This window comes from Leuresthes tenuis, unplaced genomic scaffold (assembly GCF_036924035.1).
Source record: "Leuresthes tenuis unplaced genomic scaffold, fLeuTen1.0.hap1 SCAF_7, whole genome shotgun sequence".
Classification (NCBI taxonomy): domain Eukaryota; kingdom Metazoa; phylum Chordata; class Actinopteri; order Atheriniformes; family Atherinopsidae; genus Leuresthes; species Leuresthes tenuis.
Genome location: NW_027325361.1, coordinates 8,455,448 through 8,470,414, shown reverse-complemented (window position 1 = coordinate 8,470,414; position 14,967 = coordinate 8,455,448). Strand labels below are relative to the sequence as shown.

The following is a 14,967-nucleotide window of genomic DNA, read 5'->3' as shown; positions in this document are numbered from 1 at the left end:
TTCTCCCCTAGTATTAATAAATCATTAAAAACTATGAATGTAAAACCAAAATGTGTAACTGTCACAAATTCCAAATTAAAAAAATCTCTCTTTTGCTATTAAACATGAATCTAATCTCTTTGCTTAGTGTTGAATGCTCTTCATACAACCAGCCACAAATGATGAGATGATGCCTTTCTTTTTGAAGCTTGCACTGCAAGAACTGGTGCATAAAGTCGCATTTTCATGCTTACTGCGTAGTTGCTGGGGTGACATCTTCTCAGGTGATTAAACAAAGTCACACTTTCCATTTTGACGTCCACCAACCAAAAACAACATTTTCATGTCTATCAATCTGTTCTTCACCATTTTTACTGAATCCAAACCACCTCAATATCACTGATGTAGAGGGGCCTTTTTTGTCCACTACTTCGACAGTCTGGAAGATAACGCTAGTTCAGTTTCAGTCTCACCTCGATTTAGTGGCTCTCTTCGGCTACACTCATTCTCGCCTACGTTTTCGCACGTTTCCTTCCTCAGTCCGCTAGTAGGTCATTGTATTTTTTCCGCTTTTAGGGTTTCTCAGTCTGGAGAGTTCATACCTAGATACACTGAAAACGTTGCATGCTGATCACCGAGGTCGATGTAAATTTTATCTAATTAATCGCCCAGCCCAATTTGATGGCTGCAGTGTAGAGCAGATGATACAGGCAGAGTTGTTCAAATCTAAAGTGTTGAATCCAGAACACAACAATCATTATTTAAAAACAAACAGCTAGCAGTGAAAGTAAAAAAGAAAAAAGGGTTTTTGAGACGTCCTTTGATTACTTTTTTTCTTCACGGCTCAGCTGTGTGCACATCTGTGACAATGCAGATTTTCTTTTCATTCTCTTTGTTCTTATTTTAAAGACTTGTGTGCGTCTTTAATAAAGTAAGAAATTAAAACTGAAAAGAGTAATTAACTGCATAAATTTGGCGGATCTTTCATCCTCCAACTTATTCTTTATGTAAATTAAAATTTGATTGGTGCAGAATTCCCTTGCAATTTGCAATTATGCCATGTCTGTCTAATCAAAATACAAGGTTGTCAGGCTCTGGCCAACAGGTTGTTATGGTGGAATAACAGATTAAACAAAAAACTACAACAGCCAAGAATGGCCAAAACTATTCTTAAATGCCCATTTCTCAAGATCAACAGTTTTTTCATTTCATTATTATCATCTTAAGATTACAATGGTAATCTTTCTCTGTATTTCTATGCAACCTTTTTTTGAGGGTAAAACAAAAAAAAGGGAAAAAGGGTGAAATCAGGCAATTGGTCGAGAAGATTAAGATCCAGCTCACATTGATTATTCAAAGAACTAAACAGTAGGACAATAGAGAAACTGCTGGGAATTGTTTTTCTGCTGCAGTGAAAAACACAGGCATGGCTAGTTTTGTCTAATACGACAAACTATTCATCGAATCTTGGACCCTGTTTTAAATTTATAGCAGCTTTTGTCTGGCAATTAACTACTTAAATCATATCATGGTAGTTTTGATCACATTCATTGTAAAGTCCATTCAACATTCATCACAGGCTTGGCATGCATATATATCCCAAAATGCAATATCAATATCAAATTAAATTTCAGCAAGTCTAGACTTGGCTTAAAGAAAAGATAATGTCTACATCAGCTTAAGGTTTATTGAATAACTAATATTAGATGGTTTTAACACCTTAACTAACTCCTTTCGATGCCACCAAACTCCTCACCCTATTTCTAAGGCTGAACCCAACCATCCTCCGAAGGAAACCCATTTCAGCCGATTGTATCTGCAACCTCATTCTTTCGGTCACTACCAGATCTTGTGATCACAGGTGAGGGTTGAAGCAAAGATCGACCAGTAAACTGAAAACTTTACCTTCAGGATCAGCTCCCACTTCACCACAATGGAGATACACTTACGCACCAACTTATGCTCGAACGTGGTGTTCATAATGGACAATCGATGTCTAGCTCAGAAGTCCAAAAAACAGGCCGTGTCAGGCCAATCCTTTAAGTCTGTCCAGGTCACTCCATCATTGCTCACATAGGCATTGAAGTTCCCCAGAAGAAAAATGGAATCCACAGGTGGCATCCCCTCCAGGACCATACTTAGAAACTCCAAGAAGAAATTCTGATATTTGAAGATCATGAAATGATTATTTTGTTTTCTTCAGAGAGCAAGGCTCATTTTACTGAGATAACAAGTCAATTTATGTCATTATCTTCAGATTAAACAATCAAACCTGTTATCTCAAGAAAATAAACCTTGTTTTCTAGTGTAAATGGAAAAGTAATGGATAATTACAGAGAATCCAGGGGGAAAAACAGATCAAGCTGTATATAAGCAAAGGTTTGTCTTCGCAACATTGCTCCAAACTCTTTTTCTCACTGCTTCAGCCAGTAGTGGCTCAAAGAAATGCTGAGATAATGACCTGAATGAACATGTTAACTTTTTAACCAAGAAGCTTATTCTCTGTCCTTTGTTCCATGGTCATCCGCGATCCAGACAAAATGTGTAAACTAGCCTGATCATCTGTGAGAGTAATGATTATCAGAAAGTGCAGTCTATCGCAGCCTGTAGGATACAATGCAATATCAGCTACCAACTTATAGCCCTCAAAGCACCAATGACAAATCTATTACTACAAGCTAGGGAATCCGCTTTATTCACTAATGTAGCTTTTTCATGATATGCATCTTAGCTTTCATGTTGACTCTGATATTTTTGCATCACATGATGCCATGCCAGTAGATGTTACTAGCTGACTAGAATTATCTTAACGTCGGCAAATTCTTCAGTAACAGAAAAGAGCAAATAAAAGGGAAGTGTGCACTGCACTGAATTTTTTCAGTAGGGTAACACGAAGGCAGTAAAAGGTAAGATGCAAGGAGAAAACAGCAAGCTGCTATTCTTTGATGTCAAAGCTCAGAGACAAAATTGAAAAACTAAAGGTACATCTTCCTAAAGTTTGTATATATGAGAGTGTGTGTGCCTGCAGTGCAGAAAACCAAAGATGCTAACCTAGCAATCAGTGTGTGTGACAGCTCTTGAACTCAAGTCATGGTCCCCTGCCAAGAGATGCTGACTGCGTCACTGGCAGGGCTAAAACTCAGAGGAGCACCTGTCAGTTTGTGTGTGCATGTGTGAGTGTGTAGACTGGAAGAGAGTTTAGATGGCCACGTCAGTAGCCTGAACTGAGTGATGAGGTCGCAACAGCTCTGCCACAGCTGCCTGTGGGGAAATGTATGTGACCTGTCACACTGACAAGCTTAAGTGTACAGATCTGTATGAAGAGGCCATCACAACAGAGGGCAGACCGTCAGTATGTGCACAAGACAGTGAGAAAGGTGCAGAGTAGATCAAAGCGTGAGTCAATAAATAGGATTATGTAAAAGTGGTGAAATTAAGGAATTATTTATCTGAAGATTAAATGATTGTACTTCTGACACTAATGTGAATCAGAGGATGTCATCGAATTGGACACTTTTCAGTTTTTCCTTCTTTGAATAAAACTTCACTAAAGGGGTCAATAACGGTGTCAAGAATATTGTACTTGAACAGACTTTAATTAGTGCTGAAACACTGGGTGCCAATTATTACGAGGAACATGTCTCAGAGTAAAACAAAACTGAAATTAGCTTTTTTTTCTGTTACAGTGAATAAAACAACTGCTTATGTTTCCTGACAGCAGCATAAAACTCATAATTTTTGTTTCCTTCTTAAACCCCCTTTAGTTCACTGTCAAAAAGTTTAAGATGGTCTTTGGACTTTCTCCTGTAAACAAATGACAGTTATGCTTACATTGAAAACTCTGGGTTGAGCCTTGAGGTCCCCATAATAGGAGTACATTTCCTCATAAAAAAACTAGCTAGGCTTATTGTGTTAAACATTTCAAATCCAGCATTGCTCACATCAAATGACAAAATAGGCATTTTTTACTATTTATAATTGAGTCCCTCCAAAACAATACCAACAGATTAAAGTGGTCTAAGTGTGCAACTACACAGGGAAAATGTACCTTTTCAACAGATCAAACACATCAACAGAAGCAATATTCTTGGAGAAAAAAAGAATAGACACCTTTTTCATTAGATGCTGGTATTTCTCTTTTTAGTAGAGATAACTTCTGGTAAGTGTTTTGCAAAATTGTTCACCAGTTTCTGACTTAGTAAAACTATTTCACCACTTTTTCTAAAAGGTCATTTTTATTTGCATGATTTTTGATAGCTTCCTTACATGTATGGTGTGTTTCAAAATCCTCCACAGCATTTAATGGGCTTCGACTCCAGTTAAATACTATTTGGTAATTCCACACCCCTCAATCTTATGAGACAACTGATGATTATTCTGCTGAAAGGTCCACTTTTAGTTCATCTTCTTTCAGACAGATGGCCTCACGATGTCATCAAGCATTTATTGATAAGTTGCAGAAATTATAACTGAAAAAACATTAAGATTCTTAGCCCAAGTGACACTGAAGCAGCTCAAACCCTAATATCTCCACTTCCATGTTGAGTTGGAGATAAAACACAAAGGGCCTTGTGTTTTATCAAATGGATCATTTTGTGTTTTAATTATTCCTGTTCAGACATTTCACCCTAACTGTTCTTATCAATCCAATTTCTCTTGCTTGTATTTTTCAGCACTCCTTTAAACTCTTTTCTCTTAAACTCTGTACAGTATCGGTAGCTCAGGCTTAATCTTATGTTTCACTTCAATGCAGTCACAGCTATGATAAACTACAGTTAGATTGAATCCTCGAAACAACACCTTGAAACATCTTAAAAGCTTCACAATCATCAATCAATAGATCTCATTGTATGAAACGCTGTGCACACACCTTGTTGTGTATTACAGCCTGATATCCTATACTGTGCATCACTGTGTTGTGAGAGTTTGATTAAACATTTAAAAATAAAGTTTGGATTTCTTTGTAGTGATGCTCTGTGGAAAGTGTGAACAAAATGTGCTGCACTTTCTGCTAAAGAAAATACAGGCAAATAAAAACATAAATAAGCAAGGTAAGGAAGGGGTTGTGTAGTACATAAGGTTAACTGTCTCTGTTTAGTCTGCTATACATTTCCTGAGGTGAGTTATTCTCTTCTTCAACCTGTCTCCCTCCGTGCTCTATTTTTGTCATTCATCCATGTGTTTTTCTCCAAACCATCAACATGTCCATCCTTTTACACATACATTGATATATGAGTGATGACATTTGTTCTTTTTTTACCTCCTAATTGTGAAGAAATGTTTGTTTAACTTGCTCTCAGCCATCATTAGTACAGTCATTGTATAGATATATGCTAACCATCTTCTCCATTTGACTGACATCCTACATCTCTTTATCATGTCACTTCAATTCTCCATCCCTCTATTAGGTCCAGCAACTGTCAATCATCCCCTATCACTCCATCTTCTCTATAATAGATCTGGCATTTTTAGCTCTATCCTCACCTTTTTCCAATCCCTCCCTTTGTCTCCCATCCTGCTGTCCTTTCCTCTAATATGGTTGACATTTTTTTACCTTCTCCTTCCTCCATCTCAGCTGGTTGACTCAAACTGAAGTGCAGTCTGGAGGACTCTTTCGTGGGTGGCAGAATTGCAGTGCTCAGGGCAAGGCCACAGGTTAAGTGCACTCCGAACAAAGGAAACTGTCAAGTGGGCTGAGTTCTACCAATGAGCACAGAGGAGGAAGAGTGTTTATGTAAGGCTAACTGGAGCTGAAGACAGTATGACATTCAGTAATGATCAAAAACAAATGACAAACAAAAAGAAGCACATGCTTGTTATCCACAGCAGTGATTGAAGAGTCTTAGAGCAATCCAACTTGTATAAACGCTGATCTGCTTTTTAAATTGATAATGAACACAATCTATTATGTTTAAATCAATGAAAGAATTGTTATCTGAAAAAAAAGGAAGACAAAGCAGGGATGAAGTGTTCAGGTTTGTACATAATCACATCACAATCATAAGCGTCTAAAACACAAGATGGTTATCAGTGGACATGGATAATGGACAAGACCCACAGCACTAGGGCCTTGGATAAATATCACACTTTTTTATTGAAATTGAAATAAAATATTCAGTATTGTCTCTAAGATGACACTTTATGAATGATGAACAATTAGCTGTAAACTAATTGTAAACAGCCACCGTGCCTCAGCTGTAGGCAAACTATACAAACCTTCACACAGGCCATGTCTGAATGTTCAAGTTAAAGTCAAATAAAAATTTAAAAAAAGCTGAGCTGTTGGATATCATGTAAGATTAAAAAGTAAAAGAAAAGTTGAAAAACAATGCCTTCTATGGACATCTTCATCATGGTCCCACACTTTAGATTTGGGAATTACCCAAAATCCAGCTGTTTTTGGTTTGAGTACAGAGTGATGGACGGGAGAGATACGTTTTTTACATGTTTAAATGCTGTTAAAAGTATCACTGCAATGATACTTGGTGAAAATGTTCTTGTCAAAGCATGTTAAAGTTTCCAATGAGCAAACCACCAACATTTCTGAAACTTACTAGCTAAGTGGGACATATACAAATAAAATAAATAATTAAATAAATAAGTTTTTCATTCACACATCAATGACAGCATTGGCCGTGTTCCCCCCCTCTACCATTTGGTTAAATGTCGCTAAATCGCTCAAGTGTGCGCTAATTAGCACATTAACAACTTCATAATGTCATCTAATGTCTGCTTAATACCATACTTTTGCTTATGTCTCATCCTCAGTGCCTATAAATACTATATCTTGATTTTTCAAAATGTCCAATACTGTAGCTTTCCTTCACATTATTTTCTGTGTCTGTTGTCAGACGATGAAACAAGTCTGAAAATGTGACTGAAATGCAGTCTCTATGTGTCCCATATGACATTATTCACCTAAGTTAAAAACAGCTGTACAGTGATTTTAGCCATGTCTACATGTGCAAAGATTTCTAAGAGGGAAAGTTAAGCATGGCAGAATGTTTTGGACTACGTTTTTTTTCCGCAGACCAAAACGTTACCGTGCGAAACAACGTTAGCGCTGCGCATGTGCAAGCAGCTGAATTACACTGCTGCTGCCTTTCTGTCACTGACGGAGCAGAGCGGAAGTGTCACACATTCATAATGTCAATAATTCTAGAAAGCCTGCTCCAAAGTTGGCATCAAGTTGTAGTAGCTCTGATCATATTGAAATTATATTAAAAGAAAATTAAAATGAAAATACTCATTTTAATTTTTTATCTTAAGAAAAATTATACTGTTGCAGTATTTTTTAAACAATCATTATAAGCCTAAATTTTGCTGGTTCAACGCTAAACTATAGAGTGGGTGGGCAGTTTAGTTCTTTATGCTCATTAACCATTTTATTGCTTGTATTTCGCATATTTGTAATATTTTTCAGCAAAGAATTTTTTGAGAGATTTTTCTGTGGGGGTTTGGAAGCTGTGCGGCTTGAGTTGGTTGTCCTCGTATTTTGAAATTACCATGCCAACGCAAGAATTATTTACAAATGGGAGCAGCTATGAGAGCTTTCCAAATGTTAACTAAAGCTTGAAAGTCACCCTCAAATCTCAAATGATTTGAAGAGGAAACACGATGGATGGAGCAAGATGGAGAAACAGGAGGAAGTTCAGGCCAGGTCTTCCCTCGATACTGATAGGGAATGTCAGATCGCTAGCGAACAAAATGGAGGAGCTTGGATTGCTTACAAAAACACAGAAAGAATATCAAGGATGCATCATTACTTATTTCACTGAGACATGGTTGCAGGATCATATACAGGACTCCAATTATACAAGCTCCCAGAGACATTAGGAACAGTGACTAAAGCAAAGATGCTGGTATCGCAGTGCTTGTTAACAACAGCCTGAACATGTCACACTGAAGGAGGGGAACGGTACGCAGGATACTGAACTGCTAGCTTGAGAGAGAACACTCTCATCTGGACAAACAGGCAATGCAGTGAGGATCATGTTCTTTGAGTCATCCAGTGCTTTTAATTTAATTCAGCCAACACCATTATGTCGGAAGAAGAAAATACAGCTTGATGCCTTCACAACCACTTGGATTACTGACTACCTCACAAACAGACCAAAGTTTGTGAGAGTGAGCACAGGGGCATCACAGGGGACTGTACTCTTAGTTTCTCTCAACTCTGTACACCTCCGACTTTCAGTACATCTCAAGAGTCCTTTTGTCTCCAGAAACACTGAGATGACTACAGTTGTTAGGTGTATTAGTGATGATGCAGTATGGTGTAGAAATAATCACCTCACCTTCAACACGAACAAAACGAAAACGATGATTATGAATTTTAGGAGTACCAGGAGTAAGCCAGCCACTACCTCCATCCTAGGTGAAGATGTGTAAGGGGTTGAGGAATACAATATTCAACAGCCGCATCAGAGCCAGAGACTCAAAGAAATTTAAACTGATAAAGAAGGCTGGCTTTGTGCTGGGGACTGCTTTGGAGCCCCTGGACCAGATTGTAAAAAGAGGATTGCTGCACAAGATAATAAACAACGAACAACAGTGCTCACCCTCTAAATAACACAGTGTTGAAACAGTGGAAGTTTTTCAGTAAGAGGCTTCAGCTACACTGTAATACAGAACGATATAGAAGGTCATTCCTGATGTTTAAGAAAAAAAACACAGCAGGCGTACTAAACATGGTCTGACTGAGTTTGCTATAAATGCTAACAGAAAAAAAGAGCCCTTAACAGCTGGGAAAAATGCAGGTGGTGGCGAAATGGCTTGATTATGGAATCATTTTGATTTTAGTCAAAATTTAAGTTTAATTTTCTTTAGCTTTGCAAGCTGCTGTTTGACAGAGATCCACTCTCAAACATAATGTATCACTTCCTGTCAGAGTGAAATAACAAAAGTAAAAAAGTATGTTGATATTTTTGTATACTAAATGTTAACTTCTATTACAACATGTAAAAAAAAAGGTAGCACTGTCCTAAACAAGCAGCTTGTTTGAATGGTTGTTTTTTGCTTTCATATCCTTGTATGTATTTCTTATGAAACCTGTTCAGTGGGTTTCCTACTCCTTGTGCAAGAAGTATCCAAGTGCACTAAAAAGCAGTAACACACACAGTCACTCACAAGAACATAATGCACTGTACATTAAAAAAGAATAAATAAAAAAATAAAAATGAATCACTGAACTATAGGTCAAAGCCTGCTGGCTCTGCAACAGTGAGGCAACATGAGCTAAACACCCACAAAGTATCATGGGACCAGGATGATGTGGGTGTATTGATTTTTATGTAGGAGTGGGGGAGAGGGGTGGAGCTAAAACTGAAAAGTCAGTAGATGACAGATACCCATTGAGTGAACTTTACACGGGCATGTGGGGGAAGAGTGGATGGAGGGGAGCTAGGGAAGCGAAGTAAAAAAAAAAGAGAAAAGTGAAAGCCCCCTTTCAGCAGAATTTAGATGCATTTACATGAAAACTTGTCACAGCACAAACATGTTCAGTAAAATGTGACCTCTTGCAAATATCTTGCAGAGTTGATATCCCGCTTATATCAGATGTAAAAGTAAAGGTAGTATTTTGATAGGTAGTGTTTTCTTTGAATAGATGCTGAAGTTTCTGACAGTGTGCGCTCTCAACATACTAAGAAATGATAAGATCAAACTTTCTGTGTAATACAGTTAGGAAGAAAAATAGGTGTGGAATCTTACTTGGCAGAAGACAGGTTTGTAGGTTTCAGAGAAGAGCTGGTTTAGTTCTTCAGAGTCACACAGGTCCAGCGGTAGTCGGTCCAAACACAGACACTTTGAGTGCAGGTTCTCCTCCTGGCTCAACTGGTTGACATCCATCCATTGTACCATCAAAGAGCGATCCCCCTGCAACATTCAGAGTTGTGACACTGAATCAGATTAACAACATCACAAGCACTATCCAAAATCTGCACTAGATACAATACATGTGAATGTAGATGAACTTGCTGTCAGTGCTAATTCAAAAGCTTGTCAACCCTTGAGCTGTACATCCATGTGCAGTGTGAGTCACAAATCAAGCAATCACAAAGAGGAAACTCATTTTGTGCACTAAAATGAGGAGGAGGAGATGTTGCTTTCAGCATTTCTGCTCATACATAATTTTGGAGTTCACACAGCAATTTCACGTTTTTTAGTCAGACAAATTAAACCAAAATCAACCGGCAGAGCCCAGATTTGTGCCAATTATCAGTTCTCTCCTGTTTCCAGTATCTATCAAACATAACTAATAACTAAATGTTTAGTCATGTTTTACGTCTGAAGTACTTAGTGATGCAACAAAAAACTTGAATGTATCACTACTCTTTTTGTTGAGTTTTATGTTTCAGTAAAATTAGGCAAGCAGCTCACAATCTTGTTTAGATGTGTGACACTTTACTTAAAACTATATAAATGTGCAGCTTACTCTGAGTTATCCTCCAGTACAATTACATTCTCTGTTATATCTATCTAAAGCAAAAATATTTCTATCATTTTGAGAGTATTTTGGGTTTCTGTATAAGTGCATACTTTATGGCAAGAGTAACTGAAAAGCACCCTGTCCATCAATCAAAAAAATATTCTATAAAGCCAGATCTCCTTTTAGACACTACATGTGTAGCAGCAGATTTTTAACATTTGCTCTACTGTACCAGTGGCCGACCCAGCAGCTCAGAGCGTGCCCTGGAAGCAGAGTCCTTCTTCATGTATTCGACAAACCCATATCCTTTGGAGTGACCACTCAGCTCACTGTACACCAGAAAGGAGCGCTCGATGTTTCCGTACGAGCGCACCAGCTCCTCAAACTGCTGTGCAGTGAAGGTGTGGGGCAGGTTGGTGAGGCAGAGCAGGGAATCGGTGGGCTGCAGGGTGACGTTGATCAAGCGTCCTCGGACAGTGCTGTGGTGGAGGGAGCGGATGGCATCCTGAGCCTGGTCCCCGTTCAGCAAAGTCACAAAGGCTGGAGGAGGGGACATTATGGAGACAGCGGCACATGGAAAAGACAGACAAAGACCGGAACACACGCACGCACACAAAAAAGAGATGCACAGTTATAAGTGGAGAGAGAGCGAAACACAAACACACATTTAAAGCACACATCCAAAAACAGGCAGAAAGCAACATGAACAACGATGGACACCCGCTCAAAGAACATGAAAAACAAAGAAAGTCAATGACAGGCCAAATGTGGCAGAAAGAGAAAAAAAATGGGCAAGAAGAATAGACACACATTCATAAAAACAGACAGACAGATACACAGAGAGAAAGACAACACATTAGCCAGAAAGCCACTGGGGAGCCAGTATATTTGGGGGGGGGGTCCACTGTGACACACAGATAAACACTTGCTTGCATTTAGAAACAATTAGATAAATGGGAAACCCAATAACACTAACAAATACAACAAAACAATTAGTATTTCAAAACAATTAGCATTTACTGGCATTTTAATTCTCACATCTTAAAATACCAGATTGTAACATGTAAGTTGAATCATGTTCTCATTCGAATGGGACCTTCTAATCTAAGGGTGTTACCTTAAAACTAGCAGTTTAAATACAAAAAAAAGAAATAAATAAATCACCCTCACCTACCCCCCCCCCCCCCCATTTATTATGCCAGAAAGAATTATTTGAATGGATCAATTTCTAAAATAACTAATATTTAACAGTATTTAAATTGTATTATTAAACATATATATAGAAATAATTTCTGAGGACCAAAACTGTCAATGTAGCCAGTATGTTTTCGAAAAAACTTCTTTCATAATGCAGACGGTTAGATTTGAGCTGAACTGCAGCTAATTTTTTTCAGTTCATCAGCCAACTAAACACAACTGATTTACAGAGTGGTAGAATAGCACAGGGTTTTATCTAGTCTGGTTTCTATAATCAAAATACATCAAGGCAGCACAGTTGTACCCTAAACTATGAGCTGTTGACCTAAACAAAAATATCCCTTCCTCAGGAAAAGAACAAAACACTCAGGTTTTTTTCATGCTATTTACTTAAAGGAGAACATAATCCAATGTCATTTATCAACACTTCAGCCTCAACTGTGTGATCCTGACCCTTAAAGTTATGTGTCTACTGTCCCGAGTGCTTCACCACTGCACATCATGCACTCCCCCTTCAGGTAAACTGGCTGCTGTTCCATTTTTTATTTTTTATTATAATACATAAAATATAATAGTTTATGTGAAGTTTGAAGCTGTTTGGAGATTCTTTGCCTATCAGTATTACTCAGGATTACTAATTAAGGATGTTTAAATTAAACATAACCATATATTTAGTTGTAGTACATCATCATATCACACAATAAACTGATATGTGATATTTCACCCTAATTAAAAAGAAAGGCAGAGGCCATCTCTTGTATTTTTCTACACAGTACAAACTACCATAATGATTAAGACTGTTGTGGACTTTTTCTGATATTGGTATTAATGGTGCATGCTGGGGGGTGAAAAGTGAAAGCCTGACAATGTGAAAGTTAGTTGAGAATCACTTGCAGCTCTTGCCGTCCATTACTGGTGACAAAACAGAGAATCCACATCCAACAGAGTTGGTGTTCAAATGTGGTGGTTTCCAAATAGCTGCAATCCAAGAAACTTTAGCTTCATGTATTACATGTAAGAGCACCACTTATAGTATATTTATACAGGTAACCGAGGGCAAACCTGGACATAGAGACAAATTTGTATTTCTATTTTTTAAAATAGTGTTAAGACATTTAATCATACTGCAAGGCTTCAAAATGTCTGCCACTTTCAGAGTTAACATGTTACCTTATAACTAATGACCCCACATTAGAGACAGGATGAGCTGTTTCCATAATAGTCATAACAGTCGCTTCAGGCTTAGTCTCTCAGGGAAGCAGCAGCCCCACTATTGGTCCCTGGTGCAATTGTAAGCTTACGTTTATATAAAGCAGGAATGGAAATTTGAGTGCTTTCACATCCAAAGTAGACAACTTACGTTTTAAGTTTTTCCAGACTTGACCATAAATAACAGGTCAATCACAGTTTTTGCTCCTCAATCTGCATAACTATACCATGCTGTGCACAAGTTTTTAGCCACTTCAGGTTTCAATCTTGTTCTGTATCATGCAGCGCCATCATGGAAGTGCCTGGCTTGTTTCAAACTGTTTCTGGAACGTGACACTAACCTGGAATGCACAGCCAAAGCAATACAAAGAAGAATCCTGAAATGAATGCTCCAGCCCTTACATGGACCTGATCTCAACATCACGCAGTTGGTGTGCTATTACATGAAGAAAGTTGAAAACTGTAGTACAATGCTCACAAATCATAGAAAAGGATGCAGAAAAAGCACACAAAGTGTTCTACCAAAGAAGCAATAAAGAAGATTAAAATTAGTATTTTGGAAAGGCCAAGTCATGGCCTGAGCTATATCCAACAAAAACATTGCTGAAGGACCTGAAACAAACTGTTCATAAGAGGTAACCCAAACATCTCAAGAGTTGTTTTTAAATTCATCCAATCAACTGCTTGTATCAGACTTAAACACAGGAAGTTGTTTTGAAATATCTGAATATTGCCTTGATGTTGGCAGCTTATGTGCATTCATTTTCCACTAATGTAAAAGGACATCAATCCAAAAACAAAGTATTCAACAACAAAACATGCAAGTAGAACAAAGACCAGGAGCCAGCAAAATAAAAGAAAGAAAAAAACACATCTGTGATGCAGGGTGTCCTCCATGACCTGCTCACAGCCACATCTTTTATCACACATCAAAGCTACAGTAGGTTTCCATATACAAGCCTGTCCCCAAATAAATGACCTGCACTTAGAATTCAGACACTGTGCCCACGTTCTCGGAATAAAAAACACAAATACTACAAAGCCACAGAGTAAACGGCTCCTCTCTGAGTGCAGTTCAGGTACGCAATAAAAGTCACGGATGGAAAATATTACCCGAAAAAGTATTCAATTGACCAACAACTGTGAGACATCACTGAGTTTTCACTGTGAACATCCCTGTAGGCAGATCTGCTGCAAGCTCAGGATCATTCTCACACAGAAGTATATCTGTCTTTGTGTTTTCATCTATCAGCCTGCCTGCACTCATCTTCCTCCCGCCAACTGCATCCATATATCTATTGATATCTGCATTTACTTTGTATGGTTGCTCTTCCTACCTCCTCCAGTATGACTACTGTTTTTTCCTCACATCTATTGTCTGTCTGTATTTCGGTCTATCATGCTACCTCTTCCCCAACATCCCTATATGCATATGCCTCCACCCAAATCAATTTCTCAAAACCCATCTAATACCCTTGCATACACATGAGAGCCTAATTTAGTTTTAACCCGCTAAGTACACTACCTAACATCAGGCATTACGAGGAGATGGAGAGAAAAAGGTTTGGGTTTTGTAGTAAATCTCTCTCCATTTCTTCTAATGACAGTGTAGTCTGACAAGCGGGGGCTGGTGTCAAATCCTGCTCAATACTTTCTCCTGCAGTGAAGGGGAGAACTCTGAGACTCTTAAATAGCTAACAAAATAATCTCATAATTCACAGCCTGGCAATCACTGAGTGGGCTACCAAGTGACCTTTGACAAAATAAAGGGAGAAAATCATGGAAGAAAAAAAAAGAAATCATAAAAGCGCAACGTCTTAATTATGGGTCTCCTCTGAACACGTTGATTGTTCCCAATGTTCCCATGAAGAACGTGTAGGGGCAGAGGAAAAGAAAAGAAATCTTCCACTGAAATTACCTTGCAGGCGGCAATTCTGCTGCCACCTCCCCCTACTGAAGGAGCTAATTAAAAACAGGGGAGTTATGAGCGACACAGCGGACCCCGAAACTCAAGGGGACGCTTCTCATGCTGTGTGCAAGGCGGTCCTGCCGTTTCATCTCCGCCCTGAGGCCAAGATGAAAGTCTCAAATGGAGTTTGAAGTCTCAATGGTAAACAATTTCGTGGTCTGATAGGGAAAAGTCCTGGTATCAT

The 14,967-nt window shown here is 38.4% G+C and overlaps 1 protein-coding gene across 2 annotated transcripts in view; it reads right to left on the bottom strand.

The window, feature by feature from the left end:
* Positions 1-14,967, bottom strand: part of raver2 (ribonucleoprotein, PTB-binding 2) — an 86,379-nt gene that overhangs the window by 31,644 nt on the left and 39,768 nt on the right. For both annotated transcript variants that reach the window (XM_072389103.1, XM_072389104.1), the window contains exons 3-4: positions 10,641-10,948; positions 9,691-9,855 (exon numbers count right to left, since the gene is read on the bottom strand). In XM_072389103.1, the coding sequence (XP_072245204.1) occupies positions 9,691-9,855; positions 10,641-10,948 (473 nt within the window). The remainder of the gene's footprint in view (positions 1-9,690; positions 9,856-10,640; positions 10,949-14,967) is intronic.